We start from the raw sequence: 24,611 nt of genomic DNA on the forward strand, positions 1-24,611 counted from the left end.
TGCAGGTAAAGATGTAGGCTTCAATATTTTCCGCACGAATATCAGAAGCTATGGCGTGCAAAGTATAATAAAAACTGTAAGAAATGATACGTTTAAAATAGAGGTAATTACACGCAAATAACTTTCAATTTTTGAATATATTTTTAATCTCCTCTTGCCATGGTCATTTCATAAGCTCATGTCACTTAAGTATAACAGACGGGGAAGAAGGGTTAGCTAAGGTGGCTACGTTTACTTGATACACGTGACATTGATACACGTAATAGCTATTGATACACTTGGCATTGATTGTTACGCGTGGCACTGATTGTTACACTTGACTTGATAGATAAGCGTGACATTGATACGCGTGACATTGATTGATACATGCGAAATTGATTGATACACGTGACATTGATTGATACACTTGATAGCTATTGATACACCTGGCATTGAATGACACATTTGAAATTGATTGATTCACGTGTCATTGATTGATACGCGTGCCATTGATTGATACGCGTGCCATTGATACGCGTGGCACTGATAGATACGGGTGACATTGATTGATACATGTGAAATCGATTGATACACGTGGCAAAGATTGATATAAGCGACAATGATTGATGCACGTGACAGTGATTAACAAACGTGATATTGATAGATTGACGTGAGCGTGATTGATACGCGTGGCAATGATTAATCAGACAACAATGACTATTACTATCAAAAACAAAACTTTAAAAATATCACATGTCTGACGACATTCCGAGAAAATAAAGACTCCAGGACACATGTCACGTTGACCTGGTGTATTTAACTTTATTATAGGGTAAATTAATTCTAATTTTTCCAACCAGGGGCGTAGTCAACGGGAGGCCAACCTAGGGGTCAGGACGTTATCGCTTTCTTTCTTTCTTTTATGCAACAAGTAATCTACGCCTTTGAAGGCTACACGTTCAATCGTGACACTTATTTTAGAAAACTCTCGCGCTACATTTTTTTATCCTAAGTTTTAATCTTGACATAAGGAAGTTTTCACATCTTTATTGAAGTTGTTATTCTAATCCTCTAATACTGATTTTCTCAACAAGGAAGGCCATCGTTATAGACAGAAGACGAAACTAAAGCTTAAGCAGATCCCCCGCCGAACATGCATGACTGAATGCATGACGCGTAGGACGTAATCATCTTTCTTTTTTTTTTAAGTAACGTCTGTATTATATAAGAAGATAATAATGGCTTTGTCTGCGTCACATTTAGCTAAATATGTAGGTCACAACTGAGCTAGCATAGCCATGTGAAACACTGCACTCATCCTTAATCTTCGGAAAAGAAGAGATTGCCAATATTATTATCAACTCTTTCTCTCCGTAATTATTTACCACATTCTGGTGGAGTCAACGTTGGTATCGTCAGTTAGGAGATAAAGAGTTAATACTGTTTTAGTTCAAAAGAGATAAATATCGATAGGTTTTTGGTTGTTCTTTTTTTAACTTTATATTTTTAATGTCTTTTGTTCTATTTTAAAACTTTGACGTGTCTATTTGCACAACTTTTCTGCACGGAGAGAAAATAAACAGGTCAATGTGAATTGAATCTAAGTCATCACTTTCACATATTGTACCTTTTTTTTTGGCTCACATTTCAAGAAAAGTAAAATAGCTCTCTTTTTCTTTCTCACACTCTCTCTCTCACACACACACACGCACACACACACTCACGTACTTTCTCACACATACAAGCCAACACGAACACAAGCTGATGCTGAAAACCTAAATCAGTGATGCAGGTCGTCATCAAAGAACGTCTGCAGTCTGATGCCCTTGACCGAACGCAACGAACTGAACAGATAAAAAAAGATGACTCGAATTTTTGACCCCACATAAACGAAACGAAATAAAAAACAAACCAAAAAAAACGGTAACCGAATTTCCGAATCAATAATTGAATTTTATAGATTTATTTTACGTATCTAATACACTAGCAGACAAAAAACTGGCTGCAGTGTCAGGAGGTATGCGGTGAGGCAGACATCACGATGATCCCGAGTTCTGAACTCTGACCTACAACGTCAGAACCTGTGGGCAGTGAAGACCGATAGCTCGTTGACATGTCACAGGTCTGTACGAAGGGGCAATGAGCTATTGGTCTCCCCTGGTTGATACATCCCAGGTCAGTGTTGAAGCCTATTTTAACGATTGGTTAAAACCCTGCCCGCTGCCATCGCCTGCCCTGCAAGATAGATAATCGAACACGTTTATTGTCCCACACCCATTGTCGGATCAAGTTGAAACCTAAGACATCTATTTATTGTGCCCAGGGGTGGACTGGGTATCAAAATCGGCCCGGGCATTTCTAAACCACCCGGCCCAAAAATTGTATATGATGGACATCCAGTTCTAGGTCTACCTGTCCTCAAAATCATTATGTTAAATCTGATAATGTATCGATAGCTGTACACATGCTTACAGTGAACACTAGGTCCTTATAAGGAATAAAGGCTTTATGTTGCTTTTTAATCGTAAAGTGTATAGGCCTTGAAAGGATGAAGCTCTACATAAGTAGGCTATTACATTATTTCGGAAAATATGTTACATTAAATTAGTAGGCCTTAGTAGAGTCTAAAAGATTTTTAAAAAAATACTTGGCTATAAGACCCCTTCCCCCGAAAAAGGAATACTATAAAAACTTTAACAATTTAATAGTGGCATCCATGCGGCCCTTATCTTATAAAATACAGACGTGATTTCAAAAAAGAAGATGCTTACTGTGGTCCTACCGGCTCATTAGGATACCGGTCCACCGGGCATTTGCCCGAAGGCCCATATAGCCAGTCCGGCCCTGAATTGTGCCTAACAAATCATGAATCAATAAAATAAAATAAACCATTTAGTCTTATCTTATATATTACTGATTTATTATTGCTGGTAATTATTAACTTTGTTTCGTATTGAATAAGGGAAACAATTTCTAGATTTTTAGAGAGGTGATTGTAAGTGCGGAGTTCTTTTCCTTAGAAAAACGTTGTAGTTTTTTTAAAGGATTTAAAATTTTTTTTTTTTTTCTCAATGACTTTACCAGAAAAAGATTGTTGTAAAGAAGGTAGTAATCGGCACGGTGGTTGAGTGGTAAAGCCGTTGACTTCCGAACCGGATGGTCACTGGTTCGAATCCTGATTTTTTAATTTCCCGTTTCCTTTTCTTTTTGATGATTTCCCGCTTTATTTTTGCAGTGACCCATGTTTTTTTCCCATGGTTTATTGTTGGGGTAGATGTTGATACTCTTAGTACTGTTACTACTGACACACATGTTTTCACAGAATTTGATGTAATTCGTCAATGCTTTGACCCATTCTTCCAGACTTGAAGTGGTCTCTTTAAACAAATTCCAGCCGGTGCAGTCTAGACAACCCTGGAGTTTGAGAATGTTGTCTTGAGTCCATTCTTGTACGGTTTTTTTTAATGACTTTGCCCTCTTTAAGTTTTGTGCGGTAATTAGGCAGCAGCTGTACTGTTTTGTGGTCCGATGATCCTAGTGGTGGCTTTTCACGAGATGTGAATGCTCCTTTGATGTTACAGTAACATAAGTCCAGAGTTCTGTTTTCTCTTGTTGGACATGAGATGTGATGATAGAAGGTGGGAAGTTGCATTTATTAAAATCACCCAGTATAACTACTGGTGCGTCAGGTGACCTTGTCTGAAACTCATGCACTACGTCAGCGATGATTCCAGCTGCGACTTCCGTCTTGGCTGTAGGCCAGTGTAGGCGGAACATAAACCAGGACTATGTAAATAACACCAAAGATTCGTGGCAAATAAAAAGGTCTAGTAGTTCTAGATCCGGACAGCACATTCTCTTTTTAACCATGTAGTTGGTACAGTACATGATGTTGATGTATAAACACAGCCCCCCCCCCCCACACACACACCTATATTCCACTTTTGGTCTGAATAGATTATATGCCACCGCAGAAAACAACATTGAAAAGTCCAGACGTAATCACACTTTTAGATAATGCCGGCCGGCCGGAGAACTCGACCCAAGGCTGTCAGGGGCAAGAATGGCGAGATTGAATGTTTTGTTTATTTGTTGTAGGTTTAGTATGATTGAGTTATATCCCCTTTTTATGTATTCCCATCTTCTGAGCCTGTCTTCAATAATGGCTTTTCTTTGAGTCTCAAATGTTTGTCCCGCAGCTTTGAGACAATGGCTTTGTCTGCAGGAAATGCGGGAAAACATGCAGGTCGCAACTGGGTTTGCAAAGGCATGTGAAACACTTCACTCATCCTTAATCTTCGGAATCGAAAACATTGCCATTATTATTATGTATTCCCATGGTATGAATGTGAATAGTCTGCACGTGATATGAACTGAATGTTTTTGATTCTGCGTATGACAGAGAGAGAGAGAGAGAGAGAGAGAGAGAGAGAGAGTTTAGTTAGTCAGTTGTTTTCTTATGGTGGAACAAGAAGTCAGGTCGCAATGAGTACAAGTGTGTCGGAGATATTAGATATTAAACTTCTTGTTTTTCCTGAGTTGAAGTTTGTGAAAAAGTTAGCGGTACTTTGAGAGTGAAAAGACTCGTTTACATTTTGGTTTTTCTAGGTTTTATTGTTTTTTTTTAATTTTGAGGTACTCTATGTTCATTAAACTAAAAAATTACCGTATAATTTCTGCAGTTTTTTCACATCTCCAATGTTCAGTTGAGGGTTGGGGTTATAATCAAGATAGACTGGAAACATGACATCTTTTCTCTGTGTATGGACCAGTAACATAGTTTAATATGATAAATAAATAAATGCAGATTTAGATATATATCTATTATTTAAATGCTAAGCTATTTCCTCTCCCGCAAAGAGCAACCTACAATTTTCCAACTAAGAACAGGACACACACCACTATTAAATTACCACCTGAACAAAATAAACTCCACACAACTCCCCCTTTGCAGACACTTCACCCATTCCTTTGAAACCGTAAACCATATCCTCTTTGAATGCCCCTCCATAATCCGCCTTAGGCAGACCCTACTTCCACTACAGCCCAACATAACCAACACCCAGTACGGCAGTGCTGAACAACTGAAGAAAACAGCACACTTTTTTTCCTTGGCACAGTCGGCAAAAGAGCTCACTGCTCAGCAGCAATAAAGCTGGCTAGAAGAAGAAGAAGAAATGCTAAACTATCTAAAACTCTCTCTATGGCTTAAAATGAATGGTAAATCAACATGAAAAAAAAAACACGCTACAACTCAAAGGTTGAGAGTCTTTCAAATTATTCTTCCTAAGCTAGTTTCGATTTCCTTTAAACATCTTCCGGTGTGCTGTGATCGAGACCAATGGTCATGGTAGGCCTGAACACTGACCTCTGACAGGGCCGGCCTTAAGCATAGGCTAACTAGGCACTATTGGTGGGGGGCCTCGCACAGGACTCAATAAAATAGAGAAAAAATTGCGTAATTTGAATCAGATCTTATAGATGGTAGACTCTGGTAGAGCACTATGATTGTTTACTAGTCTAACTGCCTGCTCGTGCGGTATGCGCGCTTGACTGTCGTTCGGTTGTCTATAAAGTCCTGTGTTCATACCCAGCCCGCTGCCAACCCCCGTCGTCCTGCGGCACTTGGAAGAAGATTATCTTAAACTTTTAAGGAACATCCGAAAGATGTAAATCATTTTACAAATAACAAATAAACTAACTCTGTCTCTACAATGGACATGGCGATATATGAATTATTTGTTGATTTAGATATAGACGGGTAGTCTAGTTTTAATAAATTGCCTCATTTTATTTTTTCGCTATTTCATTTTATTTTTGTGTATTTCATTTGGGGCCACCAAACTCACTTAGCTGAGGGCCACCAATCATCCAAGGCCGGCCCTGCCTGTGATATTCTAGCTGATGTCAGTGGAGACCAATAGCACGTCGCCACGTCACAAGTCAGTGCGTAAATAGTATGAGCTATTGGTTTCCAGAGGTTGTCACTTAACAGGTCAGTGTCCGTGCTTTCTATGACGGTACGTGACGTTTAAGTGCAGCCGTTTTGGCGCGGTCTTTTTGGCGTAGCTTTTTTGTCGCGAGACCTTTTAGCGCAAGGGACGTTTTGGCGCGAGATATTTTGACTATAATTTAAGAAACACGTAACTTTTATAATAAAGTTTATTCCACTATACAATATTATTGTATGTAGAGTATGAGTTCAATCTCCATCCATCGCAATGTATTTTGATAAAGATTTTGATATTTTCCAATATATATAATAAGTCTGATTTCTACCTGAGACCAAGGTAATGACATGATTCCCTCTCCCCCCTAAATTGTATGTGAGTTCTGCCAAGCGCATTGAATTACATATATTGAATTCTTTTTCAAAAATACATTTTAAAAAATATTGCCTCTTAAAAACAAACATGCACAAGTTAAAATGTTTAAGAAAATGATGTGAAACAAAAATACGCATATACATGCATATATGATTAATGGATATAGTGTGAACTACGGATGGCTGCCTAGTTTTTTTGGTATTGTTTCTAGATATGTGGTCTCGAAAGTCCCGGGTTCAGACCCTTCTCCCCGCAATCCTCCGACATCCTGTGGCAGGTGTTTTAGGATGTTTTAATCCTTAAGTCTGATGGAACATTCTAAACATGTGAAATATACAAAGTATGAAAGGACAGACCTCGACCTGGGACCATGATATTAACATACCTCTCTACCCCCCCAAAAACTATGCGTGGGGGGGGGGGTGGGGGTGAGCGAAACGAACATGATGACATTCTTCAGTTTTCATTTTTTTTAGTTGTATTACAAATTAAACAATAACTTTTTGTTTTCACTTAAATTTGGATCCAATTTTTCTATCATAATTTTGTTTTGTTTTGGAGCATTTTTTTTAATTCACACTTAGTTGTAATGAAATTTAACAATAATTATACAACAAAGTCAAATGCCAAAAATAATGGACAAAAATATCTCTTGTTCTCTACATGACAAATACGTTGGATAAAAGCCCACATACAAAACCTACATATGTATCATTCTTAATTATAGGAATAGTACAATAAACATAAACGATGAGACCAAAACATTTCGCGCCTAAACATCCCCTGAGCCAAAACGACCATTGCGCCAAAAAAGGCGGCGCCAAAAAGGTCGCGCTAAAACGGCTGCGCCTAAACGTCCTGCTTCGCTTTCGATGACGATTAGTCTAGCTCTGATCCAATGACATTTGTGAATATGTGGTGAAGGGTGTTATCTGGAAGATTTACATGCTGCTTCTGGGTGCTTAGAAAACCTAACTCAGTTTGTTCAAAGGGGAATCACTAGTGTATACGTAGACTTTATTTGATTATTTAGCTGAAAAGAAATGTTTACATTTTTGGAATGAGATAATCCCAGAGCGTGTCCAAACTCGTGCATCGCTAGCATCATAAGGTCACGTGAGTCGCTCCGGTTGACGCCAGTGGTCCAAAATTCGTCAGCATCAAAGTGGACATCACCGGACAGCGTCTCGTTCCCAGGCGCAAATGTGTGGGCAAGTAACATACCTGTAAAAACAACAAAAATACTCTGTGTATTGTATAAGTCGATTGTTATGCCTTCCATGGCAAAAGATGCCATATTCTAATTACATGTAATAAAGGCTATTCCACTGCTAGGATCCTAGGTATCACATACAAAGACCGCATCATAAACGATGAGATTAGAAACAGGATCACAACGGCAATAAGGTCCCATAATAACTGCTGGCAAACAAAGCTAACTGAAACTTTATGGCCATATCACAAGGTACTCAGGGCTGGCAAAGACCTTCCTTCAGTGAACAGTACCAGGAAAAAAAAAAGAAGACTCAGACAGATAAAACATAAAAATGGAAAGGCTTGTCATTGAAAGAGATTCTACCCAAGGCAAAAGACAGAGAGGAATGGAGAAAGTTGGTCAACAGATCTTGTGTGGTACCCAGCGGTTCAAATTGGTCGCAGTTTAAACTAATAGCTCGTTGCCACGTCATAGGTCTGTACGACGTGGCAACGACCTATTAAACTCCACTTCCCCACCGGTTGTGACGTCGCAGGCCAGTGTTTAGGCTTTCTATGACGACTGGCCTCGGTTAAACAGAAAAAGGGATAGGGTCCGATGGGGGAATGTTAGGGTGAAGGTTGATGAATTAGTATCTGATCATCAATTTTTCGTATGAAATGCAAAGAGATATTAAGCTCATTTAAAACCAAATCTCGACATCTATATAACATGACAAAAAAGCAACATTTGTTTCTTTTTCTGCTTATAAAACATCTGTAAATATAATAGTAAGAACTTAAATAGGAACTATTTTATATTTTTAGGTTAATCACTTTTCAATTGTTTATGATTTAATACTTGTGAATTATTAGAACTTACAAATAAAAGCCTATATAATAAAAAAAAAAGAAAGCCCCAAAAAAGAGGCAAAGAAAAGAGGCCTAAGGCCCAAGGATTCCTATGATGATAAAGCTAAAATTGAATAGCGCAAATTCTGAGGTTCCCTTTTAAAAAAAATAAAAATTAAATAGACAATGGGTAGAGTAGAAGTATCATGAAAGCTTGGTGTAAAAATTTTGATTCAAAAAATTATTTTTTTTCACCGTTATTTTTTTTTTAACTCTACCCCACCTTTTTTTTTTTCCAGCTTTCCCGTCCCTCATTAATGAATGAACATATTCCTTGGACTTTCCAACTTCCCCCTTGAACTAAATGAACACCTGCGTAGAGTAGAAACTAGTTCGTGCTGAACGACTATCTTTGAAAGGTGGTACTGAAGGGGAGTGAGTCTGAGGTGATATATACCACAGGCATGGATAGGAAGTTAAGAGAGTTACCCGTAACGAGACAAATAGCAGAAAGATAGTGTGCGTAAACTGAATCAGGCCAATATTCTATTCTATGAGTACAGTTTTTTTTTTTTAAATTAGAAATTAAAACTGTGCCAATGTCCAATCAGAAAGTGTTTTTTTTTAAAGTTTATTAACTCACTCTGTCAATCTGGTAAAAATTTTGTATAGGCCTACCTTATTTTTCTCATTCTCGGAGCAAGTTGAAAATTGTCACAATTATTCATAGCCGAATGACAATACATGAAACATATTTAAAAAAAAAATTATTTGATCAATTAGGGATACTTAGTTTTGCTTTAGATTGGAAAAAATGAGTTAAATCGAAATCTTGCAGTATTTTGATATTTAGCAGTAATTTTGCGGTTCTTACCATTAGATTTTTATATTTTAAAATTTTGTTTTATTATATTTTTATATTTCTCGTAACAACGCTTTTTACATTGATGTTGTTACATTGTTGTTACATTCATTACATCTTATTTAAAGAAAATACAAGTTCAATTCAATGCAGTTTATTAGGCCTATTTACATAAGTGACAAGCAAAGTATTTGAATGACTTTAGGAAAAGGACATGCGCAGAAACCGTTTTGGGTTTAGGCGCAATTTCAGTATATAAAAAATATATATACATGTTCTTAAAACTTCATTCCAGAATTTAAGTTGTTCACAATTGAGACTTGAGTTTAAAACAATGTTTTTTTGAAAAGTGCATTGCCATCTCAGCCCAACCATACCAGTCACTAATTCATGCTAGTGCTCCTCTTCTCAACAGTCATTAGAGCATAGAATGGGTTGCCTGAATCAGCCAGGAAAACCAACAAATTTAAGAGCTTAAGTCTCTAATTAGCATGCAAGACTAGATCAACACGTGACACACATAGAAAGAAACATCTGTAATTTATAAGATAAGATATATATCTTAATGTAGAATATATTTGTTCGTTGAATAATAGGCCGATATGACAAACCTTTACCAGCTATTCTATTAGGCCTATGTTTCAGCAGCCGATTAATATCAAAACCGATTCTCCGAGACATTAATGCCAATTAATTGCACTGTTGTTTTCTTTTCCAAAAATGTCAAACAGGAAAATGTCGGAATTTGATATCGGAAAAAATGAATGCCGGCCTAAAAAAAAAAAGTAATCCATTTTGTCTGCACTAATACATAGAGCAGAAGTGAGGGATTATCTCCCTTCCGTGAAGATGTTCCTTCACCCTGTTCCTTAAGGTACACGGCTTGACTACGCTAAGTACAAATCCCTTTCAGGCGGGGAGCGAATCTGCTGACACATTCCTCTAGTACTAACATTCTGTTACAAGACCTTGAACTATTTTGAACTAGAACGATTACAGCCTTGACCTACAATGTGAAATTAAACCTTGACATTCATTTCAAACAAATGCATGCAGTCCTCCTCAATACATGAAAGTCCGACTCTGGCACTGTCCACATCGGCCTACAACAAAAATATGGTCAGTTAGTTGTAAGGTAGCCTTTCCAGCGTCTGCCTATTATGGAGCCAAAGCACAAGTATTTAGGATCGGTACTGTGGCGAGGTACCTGGTAAAGTCTATAAAAGGTATAAGTAAAGTATAAGTATATATATATATATAATATATATATATATATAATATATATATATATATCAATATAACCTTGACCAATCCCTTAGTCTTATGAACCGTTAGGGCACCACATGTGATCTCCTCCTTTTATCCATCCATCTATCTATCTATCTATCTATCTATCTATCTATCTATCTATCTATCTATCTATCTATCTATCTATTTATCTATCTATCTATTCATCTATCCATCCATCCATCCATCCATCCATCCATCCATCCATCCTTCCATCCATCCATCCATCCATCCATCCATCCATCCATCCATCCATCTATCTATCTATCTATCTATCTATCTATCTATCTATCTATCTATCTATCTATCTATTTATCTATCTATCATCTATTCATCTATCCATCTATCCATTTATCCATCCATCCATCCACCCATCCACACATCCATCCATCCATCCATCCATCCATCTATCTATCTATCTATCTATCTATCTATCTATCTATCTATCTATCTATCTATCTATCTATTCATCTATCCATCCATCCATCCACCCATCCATCCATCCATCCATCCATCCTTCCATCCATCCATCTATCCATCCATCCATCCATCCATCTATCTATCTATCTATCTATCTATCTATCTATCTATCTATCTATCTATCTATCTATCTATCTATCTATCTATTTAGGCCTATCTATCTATCTATCTATCTATCTATCTATCTATCTATCTATCTATCTATATATTTATCTATCTTAGTGTCTCACCTTTCCCATCGAATGCATTGCCATCACCGTCGCCATGGTTTCGGCTAACGAAGATCATCTCTATCTCTGGAGATCTCGTCCCACGAGTCACGTTCATTTCACTGGGCTCTGACCATCTTCGAAATGCTTCATTGAAAATAGAACTGTTGACAAAGTCAAAGTGTATATATATTTACAATTGGCCGGACATTGGTGTACCCCTGGAAGTGTGGAGGCACTTGCAAAAGTGGAGGAAGTGAAAGAGAGAGAAAACGAGACTGTTATGTGAAGGGAGAAAGAGAGAGAAAACGAGACTGTTAGGTGAAGGGAGAAAGAGAGAGAAAACGAGACTGTTAGGTGAAGGGAGAAAGAGAGAATTTAAAAAAAAAAGTTAGTTCTTACTTCTGTTTATCAAAAGGAATTTTGGAAGAATATCTGTTCGACTTCCAGGAGATTTGCTTGGAGTTCCATTTGAATTCACGAGTTTTTTTCTCTTGACTTCGCTTTTCTGTTGAAGAAAATTCGTAGGTACTATTTCAAAAATACATTGTGCATCTAGCTCTAGGCTCTAGCCTTGACCTGCAATTTTTGTCATTTTTTGTAATTAAATCATTATTAAATCGTATATATATATATGGTTTAAAAGCATAAGTTCATATTTCGTAACGCTATATATAAATGATGTAGATTCTTTTGTCTTTTTGTATAGGGAAGATGATATAAAGACCTTTTATTTGTCTGATGATATAATGTTGATATTGTTTCTGCGGCCCACTGTTAACGCGGTGTCATGTGGCCAAACACAACGACCAATCGCCTTTACCTTTTCCCTAACCAATGTCAGGTATCTGTTAGAGTTGGGTGGACTCAGAGGCGCCCTAGAAATTACGATATTAAATAATCCAGTCTTCACCAGGATTCGAACCCGGGACTATTAACAAATGAAGAGATTACCTACAGTATGATTAATACAGCAATCGGACCTCGCGATGACATGCTAACTATTGTCGAAAAACGCAAACTAAAACAATATCGCCACATCACAAGGTCCTTATAGGCATTCCTTCAGGGAACATTACCAGGAAAAAGAAGAGGCAGACAGAGAAAACGATGGGAAGATAACCTAAAAGAATGTACAGTCTGTGGCTGAAAGAAATTCTATCCAAAGCAAAAGACAGAAAAGAATGGAGAAATGCCAAAGACCTTGTGTGGAGTCCCAATGGTTCAACAAGACCAATGGATCGGTGAATGTGAATAGAAATATGAAAAGGAGTTGCACATACGAGAATTTCTTTTACTTCTGACATGAGACTGTGGTGACGGTAGGTCTGGAACCCCACATCTAGGTTTTTTCATGAGTTGTCTCGTGTCACGATCTAGTTTCCCAGAAATCTTCAGTCCGTTTTTTTCTTGGAATAATCTGAGGAAGTAGGAAGAAGCCAATAAACTACACTGGTACCAAATGAATGTGCCTCGGTATATTGCAATTCTTTTCTTCTTGATCTAGATCTAGATCTTTTTGTGAGATCTAGATCTTTTTTCTTAATATATTCTTATCTTATAAATTTCAAACTTTAAAATAAGAAGATAATTGCGTCATACGCGTATCTATGTGTCAATCTAGTCATGCATGTTAATGGACCTCATTCACCAATCGTAAACAAACAACATTTAGCCACGTGATTCTATATATCTTCTATACAAATTATGTAATCCATAGTGGCTGTCACGCGATACGTATTTTTCATTGTTTTATCAATATTATGACGTGGCTAAATGTGTTTATTTCCGATTGGTGAATGAGGTCCACTAAAGATTTAATCTCTGCTAATTCATTGCTTTGTCTGGCTGATTCAAGCAACCTGTTCCATATTCTAATGACACTAGCGAAAATTTGTCGTAACATATCAAACAAGATAAATGGATGGATCCTACTAGCATCCAAGTCTACAGATGTAGCTTATCACATTATTTCGGAAAAAGTGTTCGATTAAACTAGTATCACCCTGTGCAATCTGTAAAAGATTTTTGTTTAACACGACGCTAAGGGGTCACTTTTATAAGAGAATATTATAAAACCTTTAACATTTTAATGTGTCATAGAAGCATCCACGTGGCTCTTTCGGTAGCCTTACCGACCCGTTTGGGTACCAGCCCACAGGGCAGTTGCCCGAATGGCAATATAGCCAGTCCTCACCTAAAGCCAGGTTTGTACAATTAATGGAAACGAGGATGGATGGGAAGGGACGCGTGGTTTAGAGGCTAACTGCGCTTGAACTTGGCTACCTATGAAGGGGGCTTGAGGTTCGACACCCGACACGTGCAGAGTTGTGTTTACTGAGCGCCTGAAGGCAGCACGGAAAAATCTTCCGAGATTGGACCTAATGCGCTCTGAGCATGCTATAAAGCATGAAAGTAGCGCTATATAAAAGCCATATTTATTCATTTATTTTTATTTATCTCGACAAGTTTCGTCTCCCTTTAACAAATGTTAATTTCTGGCAATGTCACAGAAAGACATTTAGCTTATGCTCATGATCTTATTAACACTGGGATGTCTTACAAAATATTTTTCTTAGCATGAGATTTTTCACGATAACCTAAACAATGTCAAGGACGCTAAGTTGACTTTCACTTCTGCCAACTAAATAAAAACTATAAACGGAAGTTGATTTTGATTTGCTAAAAAGTGCACTCAAAAATAATCAAATTTTTTAAAAGAGAGGGGAAAAGCCTAGCTTATCAACACCCAACGGCTAGCTATTTAGGCATATATTTTTTTTGTCTCTATTAAGTCTCTATTGCGATGGCAGCTTCGTATACATGATATATATAATAAATGTAGGATAGACATAGAATAAACTTTACACCCTCTCTCACATACACCATGTTTACGTAATATCCCACGAGAAAGTCTCAAACTCTATAAAGTACACAAACCCCCAATTTAACGTAAAAACAGGAAACAGAAGTTCAACTGTTATTGTTTACAAAAATTCTCTTTCATCTTCAGTGTCACGCTATTAGCTAGCTACCCACGCGCGTGTTTATCATGTACGTAATTATAGCATTCACGAGGACTCTTAAGTTGGGGCATTGCGCGGGACTCAGAACTTTTAAGAAATTAAAAGTTCATTGAACTCTGTTGTAAACATCTGCGCACTTGCACACGTCATATACTTCACTTTGAGGTGTGAAATGAAAAAAAAAAAACAATATTTAAAACAGTCAAATATCTAAGTATATGTAAATGAATCACACACTAGTCACTATAAGGGAAGTGCATGCTTCAGAGGCAACCTTAGCAATGCGTGGAGCCCGAGGCGAGTGTCACGATTATTTTTTTTAAAACGGGCTGACGGTTAGAAAAGAATCTCTTTATCGCGGGGTCCCCCTTAGGCACTGGGCCTCGCTTAGGTGTGGGTCCTGCGGTGGTCGACACATTCGCCACCCTCCTAAGCCTCCTTCTGCATGCCTCTTCCAATAACATTTGTTTTATAGGGAGGATGTGATAAAACTGCTGGATTTCCTTGGCCAACGAGTTACTGCCTTATGTACGGTACAATTACAAGCCTCAAGTCAACAAGTAACACTTGTTCCAAAACAAAAATCACAACACAAACCTATTTAAATTAGATCTAGACTGGACACGCCGACCTCTTCCACACTAAAAATTCCTGAAACAGGGTGTTGTTTAGTAAAGTAGTTAAAAGTAGTAACCATTCACTTATATAGTATATATACGTTGATGGTAGTAACTTTTTATTCAAACCTAACCTACAAAACATACAATATCACGATATACATTATGTTAAAAATATAAGTATTTTTCAGTACAATGTTGTAGACAGGAAGGCAATGACTTTATGAATAATTTTCTATCTTTGATAAATTAGATCTAGAAAGATCTTTTTTAATGTAAAATCTAAAATCAAAAGACTTGAAATATTGTTATGGCACGATTCGGAATTAATTATTTGTTTTGGAAATAGGGGACGTTTTTACTTAGTGACTTTAAAACAAGGATAGGGTTTTAGAGTCAGAACGAAATAAAAGTCGACATTAACAGACGCTTTAACAACGTAGAAATAAGAAACATTTTAGAAACGGCTAGAATTAGGTCACATTCGATGGTCCCCTTCATTGTTATGAAACTTGTTTGATATTTAGTATCAGCGTCGTCTAACTTCTGTTCAACGTTCGGCCTTTCGTCGGTGTTAGTGGATTCTACATTTTGTTGAGTGTTACCTCCATTTGGTTTGTTTGCATTCGACACCGCGGAAGCGCCTAACAATATTTAGATCTAGGAATAACCGAAACGTCATGTTATTTTTATGGAACTAAGGGGAAATAAGCTTTATTTCATAGATAAGTAAAATCACTAAATTTAGAGAACCTTCAGGACAGAAGACTAAAAAGTAAAGCAGCAGTAACACATAAAACACTAAACTATAATTTACTAAAAGAAAAAAAAACTAATGAAATACTCAGAAAAACACAAAGATATAGGCACATATCTTATTTCTTATGCTAGGACAAATTCGTACAAGTGCTTCATCTTCCCTAGTGAAAAATTAAAGTATGGAAAGGGTTGCCTGAATCAGCCAGGAAAACCAACGATTTAGCAGAGTCTAAGTCTCTAATCAAAATGCCCGACTAAATTAAGACATTGAAAAGAGTATGACGTAATGATTATCTCTTTTGAAGTGGGAAGCGCTTGAACTTGGCTTGGCTTGGCTACCTAGAAGGGGACTCGAGGTTCGACACCCGACTCGGGCAGAGTTGTGTTTACTGAGCGGCTAAAGGCAGCAACTTCCCCACTGGTCCACAAATGAGCGCTCTGAGCATGCTATAAGCATGAAAGTAGCGCTATATAAAAGCTATAATAATAACGTCCGCAATTGCTAAGATAAGATCATCTAGAGACACGACAACACATATGTTTTTGTTCATTAGCTCTAACAGATACTACACCCACATCATATTTACACATTCCAAAATAATAAGTCGTCTTCGGATACAAGGATTAAAGAAGAACACAGTATATTTCATATGGGTTCGCAGACCAAGCTGTGACCTATATATTTTGTTAACTTTAACGCATGGAAAGTTGTTTTCAGCAGGGGATCTTCATCGTATAATGTAAACAAATTTAATGTAACTTAGAAATTTATAAAGAAAACTTATTTTTTTATTCTTATCATTGAAGCTAAAAAACTGCGCATCAAAACAACAACAACAACAAAACAACACATAACGTATTTTAGACATAAAAACGAAATAATAAATGAGTTACAATTATCTTATCTTATGAAATACAGACGTTACTTCAAAAGATAAGATTATTATGTCCTACGCATGTTCCCAGGTTAATCTAGTTATGTTACCAATGACTTAAACTCTGCCAAGTCATTGGTTTTCCTGGCTGTCTCGGGCAACCCTTTTCATGCTCTAATAGCTCTATGTAAGATGAAACATTTGTACAAATTTGTCCTAGCATATGAAACAAGGAATGTGCCTTTTTCTATTATCCTATTTCACTCTTTTTCTCTGTCTCACTCTTTGCCTCTCTTTCTCTCTCTCTCTCTCTCTCTCTCTCTCATCGGCTCTCTTTGTCTCTCCCTCCCTATCTCTTTCTCTTGTCATTTGTTGTTGTTTTATTTTTAAAGTTCCCGCTTCCTTTAGGATCTTCTTATCTTATAGATTACAGACGTTACTTCAAACGAGAAGATGATTACGTCATATCTCTCTTGTTTCTACAGTATTCATACACCGTTGTAAAAGCGCAAAATAATTGTCTATTATAGGTGTGAAAATGTTCATACTACTACAGTTCTTTTGAGCTAGTTATATTCTTAAGCAATCACCTGACAGCGTCCTTAATCTCAGCTCTGGTATGCTGTCTGAAGGAACTTCCTTGTTTTAAATATCCTAAGCTGGACAAATACGTCTGGAGATGACAGTAACATTAAAATTTCAAACATTTTGTGAGTTGAATACACGGACCTATAATAATAAGGTTTGTCTTCGAGTCCAAAGATGGATAAGGAATGCAATATTTTCCGTGGAAACGCAGCCCCAGCTGTGACCTAGATATCTTGCCAGATCCAGGGCAAGCATAACCATTGTCCGCTGGTGGTCGATTAAGATTTATTTTTCGCGTCTGTCCTCTGCAGCGGATTTTCCTTTGGTAACGGATCTATATATATGTTATATAACTATGTAATTCTATAGTTCGTCTATTAATGGAAACACATAGATTAGATCCCTTACTAAAAAAAAATGGTACAAAAAAAGCTATATTCACTCATGGAACTATATAATATATATATATATATATATGTCTGTGCATTCTATTCACACAAAAAATGTGTAAAATACCGTACAGCAGTACAACACAAGTATTGAGACTGCGTGTAATTGTTGAAAAGACAATTTCTTGAACATTAACTCTACTTTTGATAGAGCAAAGATATTTATGAGGGAGTTACATCCCCTTGATTGAGTTTCAATGTTCATTCATAATAGTAACTATACCATTTTGACATAATCCATTTGTCACTTTAAAAGGCAGGTTGGGGTTAGGTAACAACGCAATAATTTTATGCAGTGGCGTCACTAGGTTGTGGCTGTCACCCAGGTGTGGTCAGGTCATCTTTAACTCTAATGTCAAGGCTGTCCTACTGTATGGTTCTGAAACATGGAGAACAACTGAAGCGACAACAAAACAAAAGTACAGACCTTCATCAACAGATGCCTGAGAAATATCTTAAAAATACACTGGTACGACACAGTAGAAAACACCAAACTGTGGGAGATGAGTGGACAGAAAAATATAGAAGTGCAGATCTTAGAGAGAAAGTGGAGATGGATTGGTCACACCCTTAGAAAAGATACCAACAACAGCGCTAGGCAGGCCTTAGAGTGGAACCCCCAGGGCACAAGACGTAGAGGAAGACCAAAAAAAAAAGAACGTGGCGAAGCAGTGTACTAGAGGAAGCCGAGAGGACAGGAAAGAGCTGGGAAGCCATTAAAAAAAAAAACTAGCAAGAGACCGTGGAGAGTGGCGTGATTTTACGGAGGCACTATGTTCCATGAGGAACTCAAAGGAAAGATGATGATGATGTTAATTAGTTCTTTTGTTGTAGTGCTTTAATAAAAGAACACCAATATCACTTCATCGGTTACTGGAATAAGAATTTTTGATTGAATTGTTGATCTCATCATCTTTTTCCACCGTTATAAATCGTATAACTTTGAACATCCTATCAATGTCGGTGTGCTGTTCAACAAAACATCTAAGTACTTTGCAGCCATTAATGTCTCTAAAGGTTTTACAGCTTAAAACCTTTGGCCACATTATAAGATCTACGGGGCTCGCAAAGACCTTCCTTCAGGGAACAGTGCCAGGGAAAAAGAAGAAGAGGCAGACAGAAAAAGCGATGGGAGGACAACATTAAAGAATGAACGGGCTGCCATTGAGAGAGGTTCTGAACAAGGCAAAAAAAAAAGGGAGGAATGGAGAAAGACGGTCGACAAATCTTGCCTGGTGCCCCAACGGTCCAACAGACTAACGGATAGGTAAAGGTAAAAATGTCTCTAATCATTTTATATATTTTTTCCGAGTCCTGTGAATATTTTTCAGACCTGTGACCTGTGACGTGGCAATGTGTTATTGGTCTAAACTGCCCAGACGTTGTGACGTCGAAGTGTTGAGGCCTTCTATACCTATTGTTGTATGACTGCTATTCAATAAAGTCAGGAAATATTTATAATGGAACGATATTACTATTCAGTATTAAGATTCCCAGCTAATGAATTAATGTTGAATTAGTTACTAACCTTACTTGTTAATTATATTTAAAAAAGAAAGCTTATCTTAGAGAAGAAACGCTAATTATTGCAATTTCCCTAAGAATCACAGTGTTTAGCTCCCTTTCTACTCTATTAAACAATATTAATTAATTAGTACTACATGATTAACGAATTGATTAATTTTTGGATTGATTCGTATATTGTCATCGACTATGAATACTTATGCAAAATTTCAACTTGATCCTAGAATGGGAATTGGGAGAAAAAACGTGTCAAATGTAATATGGAGATGAAATCCATATATACATCCATATAGCTCGTTAAGCAGCATTTATTCCCCCTTATTTCGACATTGCATGAAATAATTAATCCCCAACAATTAGTTACCTAAGGGATTAATTTTTTTTGAAATTTATTGATGGTTCAGTGAATAATTCTGCAAATTATTAACTTGATGGGAATGGGAGAAAAAATGTGTACAGACTTTTAACCAGACAAACAGACTAAGTGAGTTAATATAAGCCTTGCTATAAAAAGGAACAGTCAGTGATAAACATATATTTCTCCCGAGACTATATATAAGGGAGACAACCACAGACACGCATTTTATGGATTACGGCACTTTTGGCACTAGCACGTCACAGTTGCGTTCCGTGTTTATGGTTGCAACTTATACAAGTTTTAGCCAAAGAAATCAATATTATATTAATTCAGATTCAAGTTTGAAGCCTCCAACTTTTTATGAACGTATAGTAAAAATAGTTTGTTTGCTTTAAAAAAAAAATGTGTAAAAACTTAAGAAGTGTCGAGTTGCTAAACCTGCTGCGACATCCTATAACTTATTCTTGTGAATGACAAGACTGAGACCTTAAAATTGTTTTATATGGTTCTATTGGACATCACTAACAAAGGACGCGGGGAAACATATCTGAGACCAAAAAGAAAACAAACTGCCGAGGACTGACGTAGACGGCGGTAAGAGAATCTAAATCGACCACAGGTGGACAGTGGTAATATCTGCTCTGATGTGGCAAAATATGTAGGTCGCAGCTGGGGATGCGTAGCCACGTGAAATACTGTACTTCTCATTAATCTTCGGACTCGAAGAAAAACTTTATTATTATTATTATTATTTTATTATTATTATATTAGAAATGAACGAGTTGTCATTCTCTGGCGCTGCCAGGGTCGAGTTTCGCTAAAGAGAAACAAAATTCATCGTAGTCCCTTTAACAGTTTCCACTGAGGAATTTTCTGGTGATGTGGCAGGTTATTATTATTACTATTATTATTATTATTATGTTTTCGATTAAGTCCAAGATATCTGAAAATGACTGAAAATACCTGAGCAATGAAGATTAAAATGAAGATCTATATTGAATTTCAATGCAACAATAAAGTTGTATCCTTACCACCATGAACATTTCTCAATTTTGCTAAAAATTATTTTTTCGCTAACCAGAATAAAAACCTAAATATTTTTATTCAAATAGCTGTTTACTAGCATCTAGACATCCCTAAACAGTGTAAACAGCCAATCTCTAAATATCGGATTTAAAATAGGTCTTCTTTCCTACGAAAATTTTGACAATAATTTACAGATTTAATTTAATTTAATTTAAGTGCTAATTGCATAAAACATTTATTACAAAACATACTAATTACATACAGTATATAAAGTATAAAGAACCTAATTTTTTTATTGCACGAACCCACTAATTATTAATTATCCTAAGTACCAATTACATGAAGTATTAACTAATTAAGTCAATAATTAATAAAATACAATAATTACCTAAATTACTAATTGCATTAATTATTAGTCATCTAAAACATCAATTAATTAAACTATTAACTAATAATTAAATTAATAATTCTTTGAATTACTAGGCTAATTATCTAAAGTAGTTAAAAGTAGTATTTTCATGAAGTATTAATTACCGAAAGTACTATTTACCAAAAGTAATAATTATCTAAAATTATAAAAATATAAATTACCAATTATCAAAATTATCTAAAATATTACAACTTAAATTACTAATTATGTAGAGTACTAAATTACCTGAAGTAATAATTATCTAAGGTACTAATTCCCGAAATTACTAATTAATGACTAATTACCCAAAATATTAATTACCCTTAATTTAGAACGATTCCTAATGATTTATAAATCTACTTACTTCTGGATCCAAAACTATTTGGTCATCTGTTACTAGACGAAAAGAATGTACGCTTAAAACCAATACAATAATCTTGAAGAATAAAATCAACATTATTGTAAATATACAAAATAAACCAAACCAAAAAAAAAACGCTATTTAACTAAAGTTGACAATCAAACTTTGAAGCAGAAAGCCAACCGCTAATACCCACCCCCTAAAAACGATGCATTTTTTTTTCCTATTTTAAATTTAAGTCTTTTTCGAAACGATCTTCTGCATTTCTACCCCCTCCCTCCTCCCAAACCTACCCCCCCCCCCCATTACCTACTAGCACTTTGCTGCCCCATTGAACTTCTACCCCACTGCTCCGATTCACTATTTTAGTAACTATTCCACATACACACACGCGCGCGAGCACACACACGCAAAGCAATAACATTAACCAAAACTTGGTCCTACCACAAGTGCCAACCCCCAACTTTTTTTTTTGGTGGTTGGTGGGAGGGGGGGGGTAGCCTACCATCTCCCCGCAAGCTAGTCAGGTGGAACGAACGCTGCCTGTTAGCTGCTCCGTAATTAAGTCATCAGACGAAACATTGAGACAGAAAAAAAAATTCCTGTTAAGATATGGGCCAGTGACGCTAAGACATTGGCATCTTCTCGAAAAAAAGAGCTCTATAATACGGAAACATAAATATTTATGTATACATGTTGTGTGTAATGTGTGCATGTACCTATAATCTACTGCACCATTGGTTATAGGTATAAAAAAAAATGAAGAGAGTGACTTTTCACTACAAATGAAACTGTCAAGACGAAATAACTTTAAATCAAAACCACTAAAAGTTACAAAAAAAAAATGAAGAGAGTGACTTTTAACTACAAATGTAACTGTCAAGACGAAATAACTTTAAATCAAAACCACTAAAAGTTACAAAAACAAAACAGTTGAAACTCAAAATTTTGACGCAATAGCAAAGTAATTTAAACATACAAAAAATAACAATAAATATTTTTACATTCTCATATTTTGAGAAAGGCTGACCTGGTCTACTTTTTCTAGAGATTTTTTTTTTCTAGGTTATCAGCGGGAAAAATGTCGACTTTTTCAAAAGCAAAAGTTGTTTTCTTAAATTGATCAACGTTTTTTTTCCCTCCAGAATTCTACCTGTAAGCACTGAACTCACGCCTGAGTTCCTTCCAGTTCACTATGTCTGATTTTCAATGTTTTCACTGAAGCGCACCCAGGGGTGGAGTTAGAGATTATGTACAAAAAAGGCGAGGGGCGATATTTATAAAGCCTAGATTTTATCGGCTTTCTTTTTTGGTGGAAAACTACTATCTACTGTAGATGGCTCGTAAAGCTAAATTGACAGTGATTCTGTACTTAGTAAATTATAAATATAATGCAACGACGAATTTATTTTCTAATACAAAATCTTAATTTTCACTTATTATCCTTATCACAAGCTAAACTAGGCCCCGCGAAATCCGTTTCGCATAGGGCCCCTCAACCTGTAGGACCGGCCCTGCTCTAATGGCACTAAAACTGTTGACGTAGCTAGGTGTCCACACAAGTTGAAAGAAAAACTACAAAACTAGACAGGCCTCAGAGTGGAACCTCCCAGTAAAGTAATGACTATAGCAATAATAAATGAAACACTGAACCATAGCTTACAAACATAAAAACACAATCTAAACAAGCAATATGGGCCTATTATATAAGAAAAACTTCTACGAATAAAAAGGCTTATGAAGGGGAAGAACTCTATATTTACAGACATATATCTCAATACTGTAAGATGTGTTTTTCCTTTCCCGACATCAAACATAACTAATTATTTACCACTATTTACTTAACTAATTGGTCATTTTTTTTTCCAAAAAAATGATTCGTCAATAATTGTACAAAGTTTCCACTTGGTTCGAGACTGGAAAGTGGGAGGAGTAACGTGTTCAAAGTTTGACTAGACAGAGTTGATATAAGCTTTCTAAACAAGAGTACTGAGGAAGGCAGAAGATAAAGGCAGTGGCGTAGCTAGACATGTGCGAGTGGTGCGGGCCGCACGGGGGAATCATATACCCTAGCTACGCTACTGGATAAAGGCGTATTTCTTCTTCTGTTTGTTAGGATAAATTCATACACGAGCTCCTTCTTCTCGAGTGCCCATTATCACACACCTTGTTCTTAAAGAACCTTAATTTGGTTTCAGCATTCGGACCACGCATCGGGAGAGAAGAAACATAGCCTAATATTTCTATTAGTGCAAGGCGACAAGCCAGGAAAGTTCCGTCCACGAATTCGTCTGTGACCATTTAAGCAACTATTTGGTTATTGCTAGTGTTCTGGATCTCCTCAGTAATTAATAGTCACTTTCCAACCTCAGCGTGCTATTATCAGAAATTACTATTATATAGTTGATTATATATGTTGATTACATGATATATATATCATATATAAATATGTCGCAAAAATGTTTCTGAATCATTACATTACAGTATGTAATTAGTGAAAGGCCATAGTACAGTACCTACGTAAGGTAGGCCTACTATGTATAGTCGCAAAAATAAGGCCTAGACCGTTGGAGGCGGAAGAACTAGTTAGAGTAAAGGATACGGTATACATCGGCTCAGGGTCCCGCGATCTGCTAGGGTCGACTCTACATTACACCATCTCTATTGTTTGACACTACTCTTTCTATGAATAAGTAAAACAGTGTTTCAATAATGGTTGGTAAATACTGCATACAAAATTGTCAGTTCATGATTTCCAACAACACTGTTGATCCACACCCTCGTATTGTAGCTGCTAGCTTATGGGTATTACAGAATTGTTGTTTTTTGTATCAATTGTTAGGTGGTAGTCTACATATGGTCATTGGTGCCAAGTTAGTAGATACCCATCAATACATACAGGGATAGTTCGATACACAACCAAACCCAGTTCAAATAGAATTATGGCCATGTTATCAACGAACATATTGAATACAAATACCAAGCTGTAGGCCAGCCTTTAGTCTTAGATAAACAATCCAACAGTACCTGGAAAAAAGAAGAGGCAGAGAAAGCATTGGGAAGATAACATAAAAGAATAGACGGGCTGGCCATTGATAGAGGCTCTATCCAAGGCAAAAGAGAGGAATGGAGAAAGACGATCGACAAATCGTGTGTGGTGCCCCAACAATCCAACAGACTAAGGAAAAAGGTGAAGGTGAACTAATGCAGGAGTTCACAACATTTTTCGACTAGGGCCATTGATAGAGGCTCTATCCAAGGCAAAAGACAGACTGGAATGGAGAAAGACGGTCGACAAATCGTGAGTGGTGCCCCAACAATCCAACAGACTAAGGAAAAAGGTGAAGGTGAACTAATGCAGGAGTTCACACAACATTTTTCGACTAGGGCCATTGACAGAGGCTCTAAAGACAGACTGGAATGGAGAAAG

General features: G+C 36.7%; 1 protein-coding gene across 1 annotated transcript in view; it reads right to left on the reverse strand.

The window, feature by feature from the left end:
- LOC129922392 (matrilysin-like) overlaps positions 1–21,277 on the reverse strand; it is a 31,688-nt gene extending 10,411 nt beyond the window's left edge. Inside the window, exons 1-7 of the mRNA XM_056008299.1 lie at positions 21,185–21,277; positions 17,057–17,139; positions 12,473–12,609; positions 11,592–11,697; positions 11,211–11,353; positions 7,357–7,529; positions 4,646–4,736 (exon numbers count right to left, since the gene is read on the reverse strand). Coding sequence (XP_055864274.1) covers positions 4,646–4,736; positions 7,357–7,529; positions 11,211–11,353; positions 11,592–11,697; positions 12,473–12,609; positions 17,057–17,139; positions 21,185–21,277 — 826 coding nt within the window. The remainder of the gene's footprint in view (positions 1–4,645; positions 4,737–7,356; positions 7,530–11,210; positions 11,354–11,591; positions 11,698–12,472; positions 12,610–17,056; positions 17,140–21,184) is intronic.
- Positions 21,278–24,611: the final 3,334 nt, after the last annotated feature.

The sequence above is a fragment of the Biomphalaria glabrata genome, chromosome 13, assembly GCF_947242115.1.
Source record: "Biomphalaria glabrata chromosome 13, xgBioGlab47.1, whole genome shotgun sequence".
In the NCBI taxonomy this organism is placed as follows: Eukaryota; Metazoa; Mollusca; class Gastropoda; family Planorbidae; genus Biomphalaria; species Biomphalaria glabrata.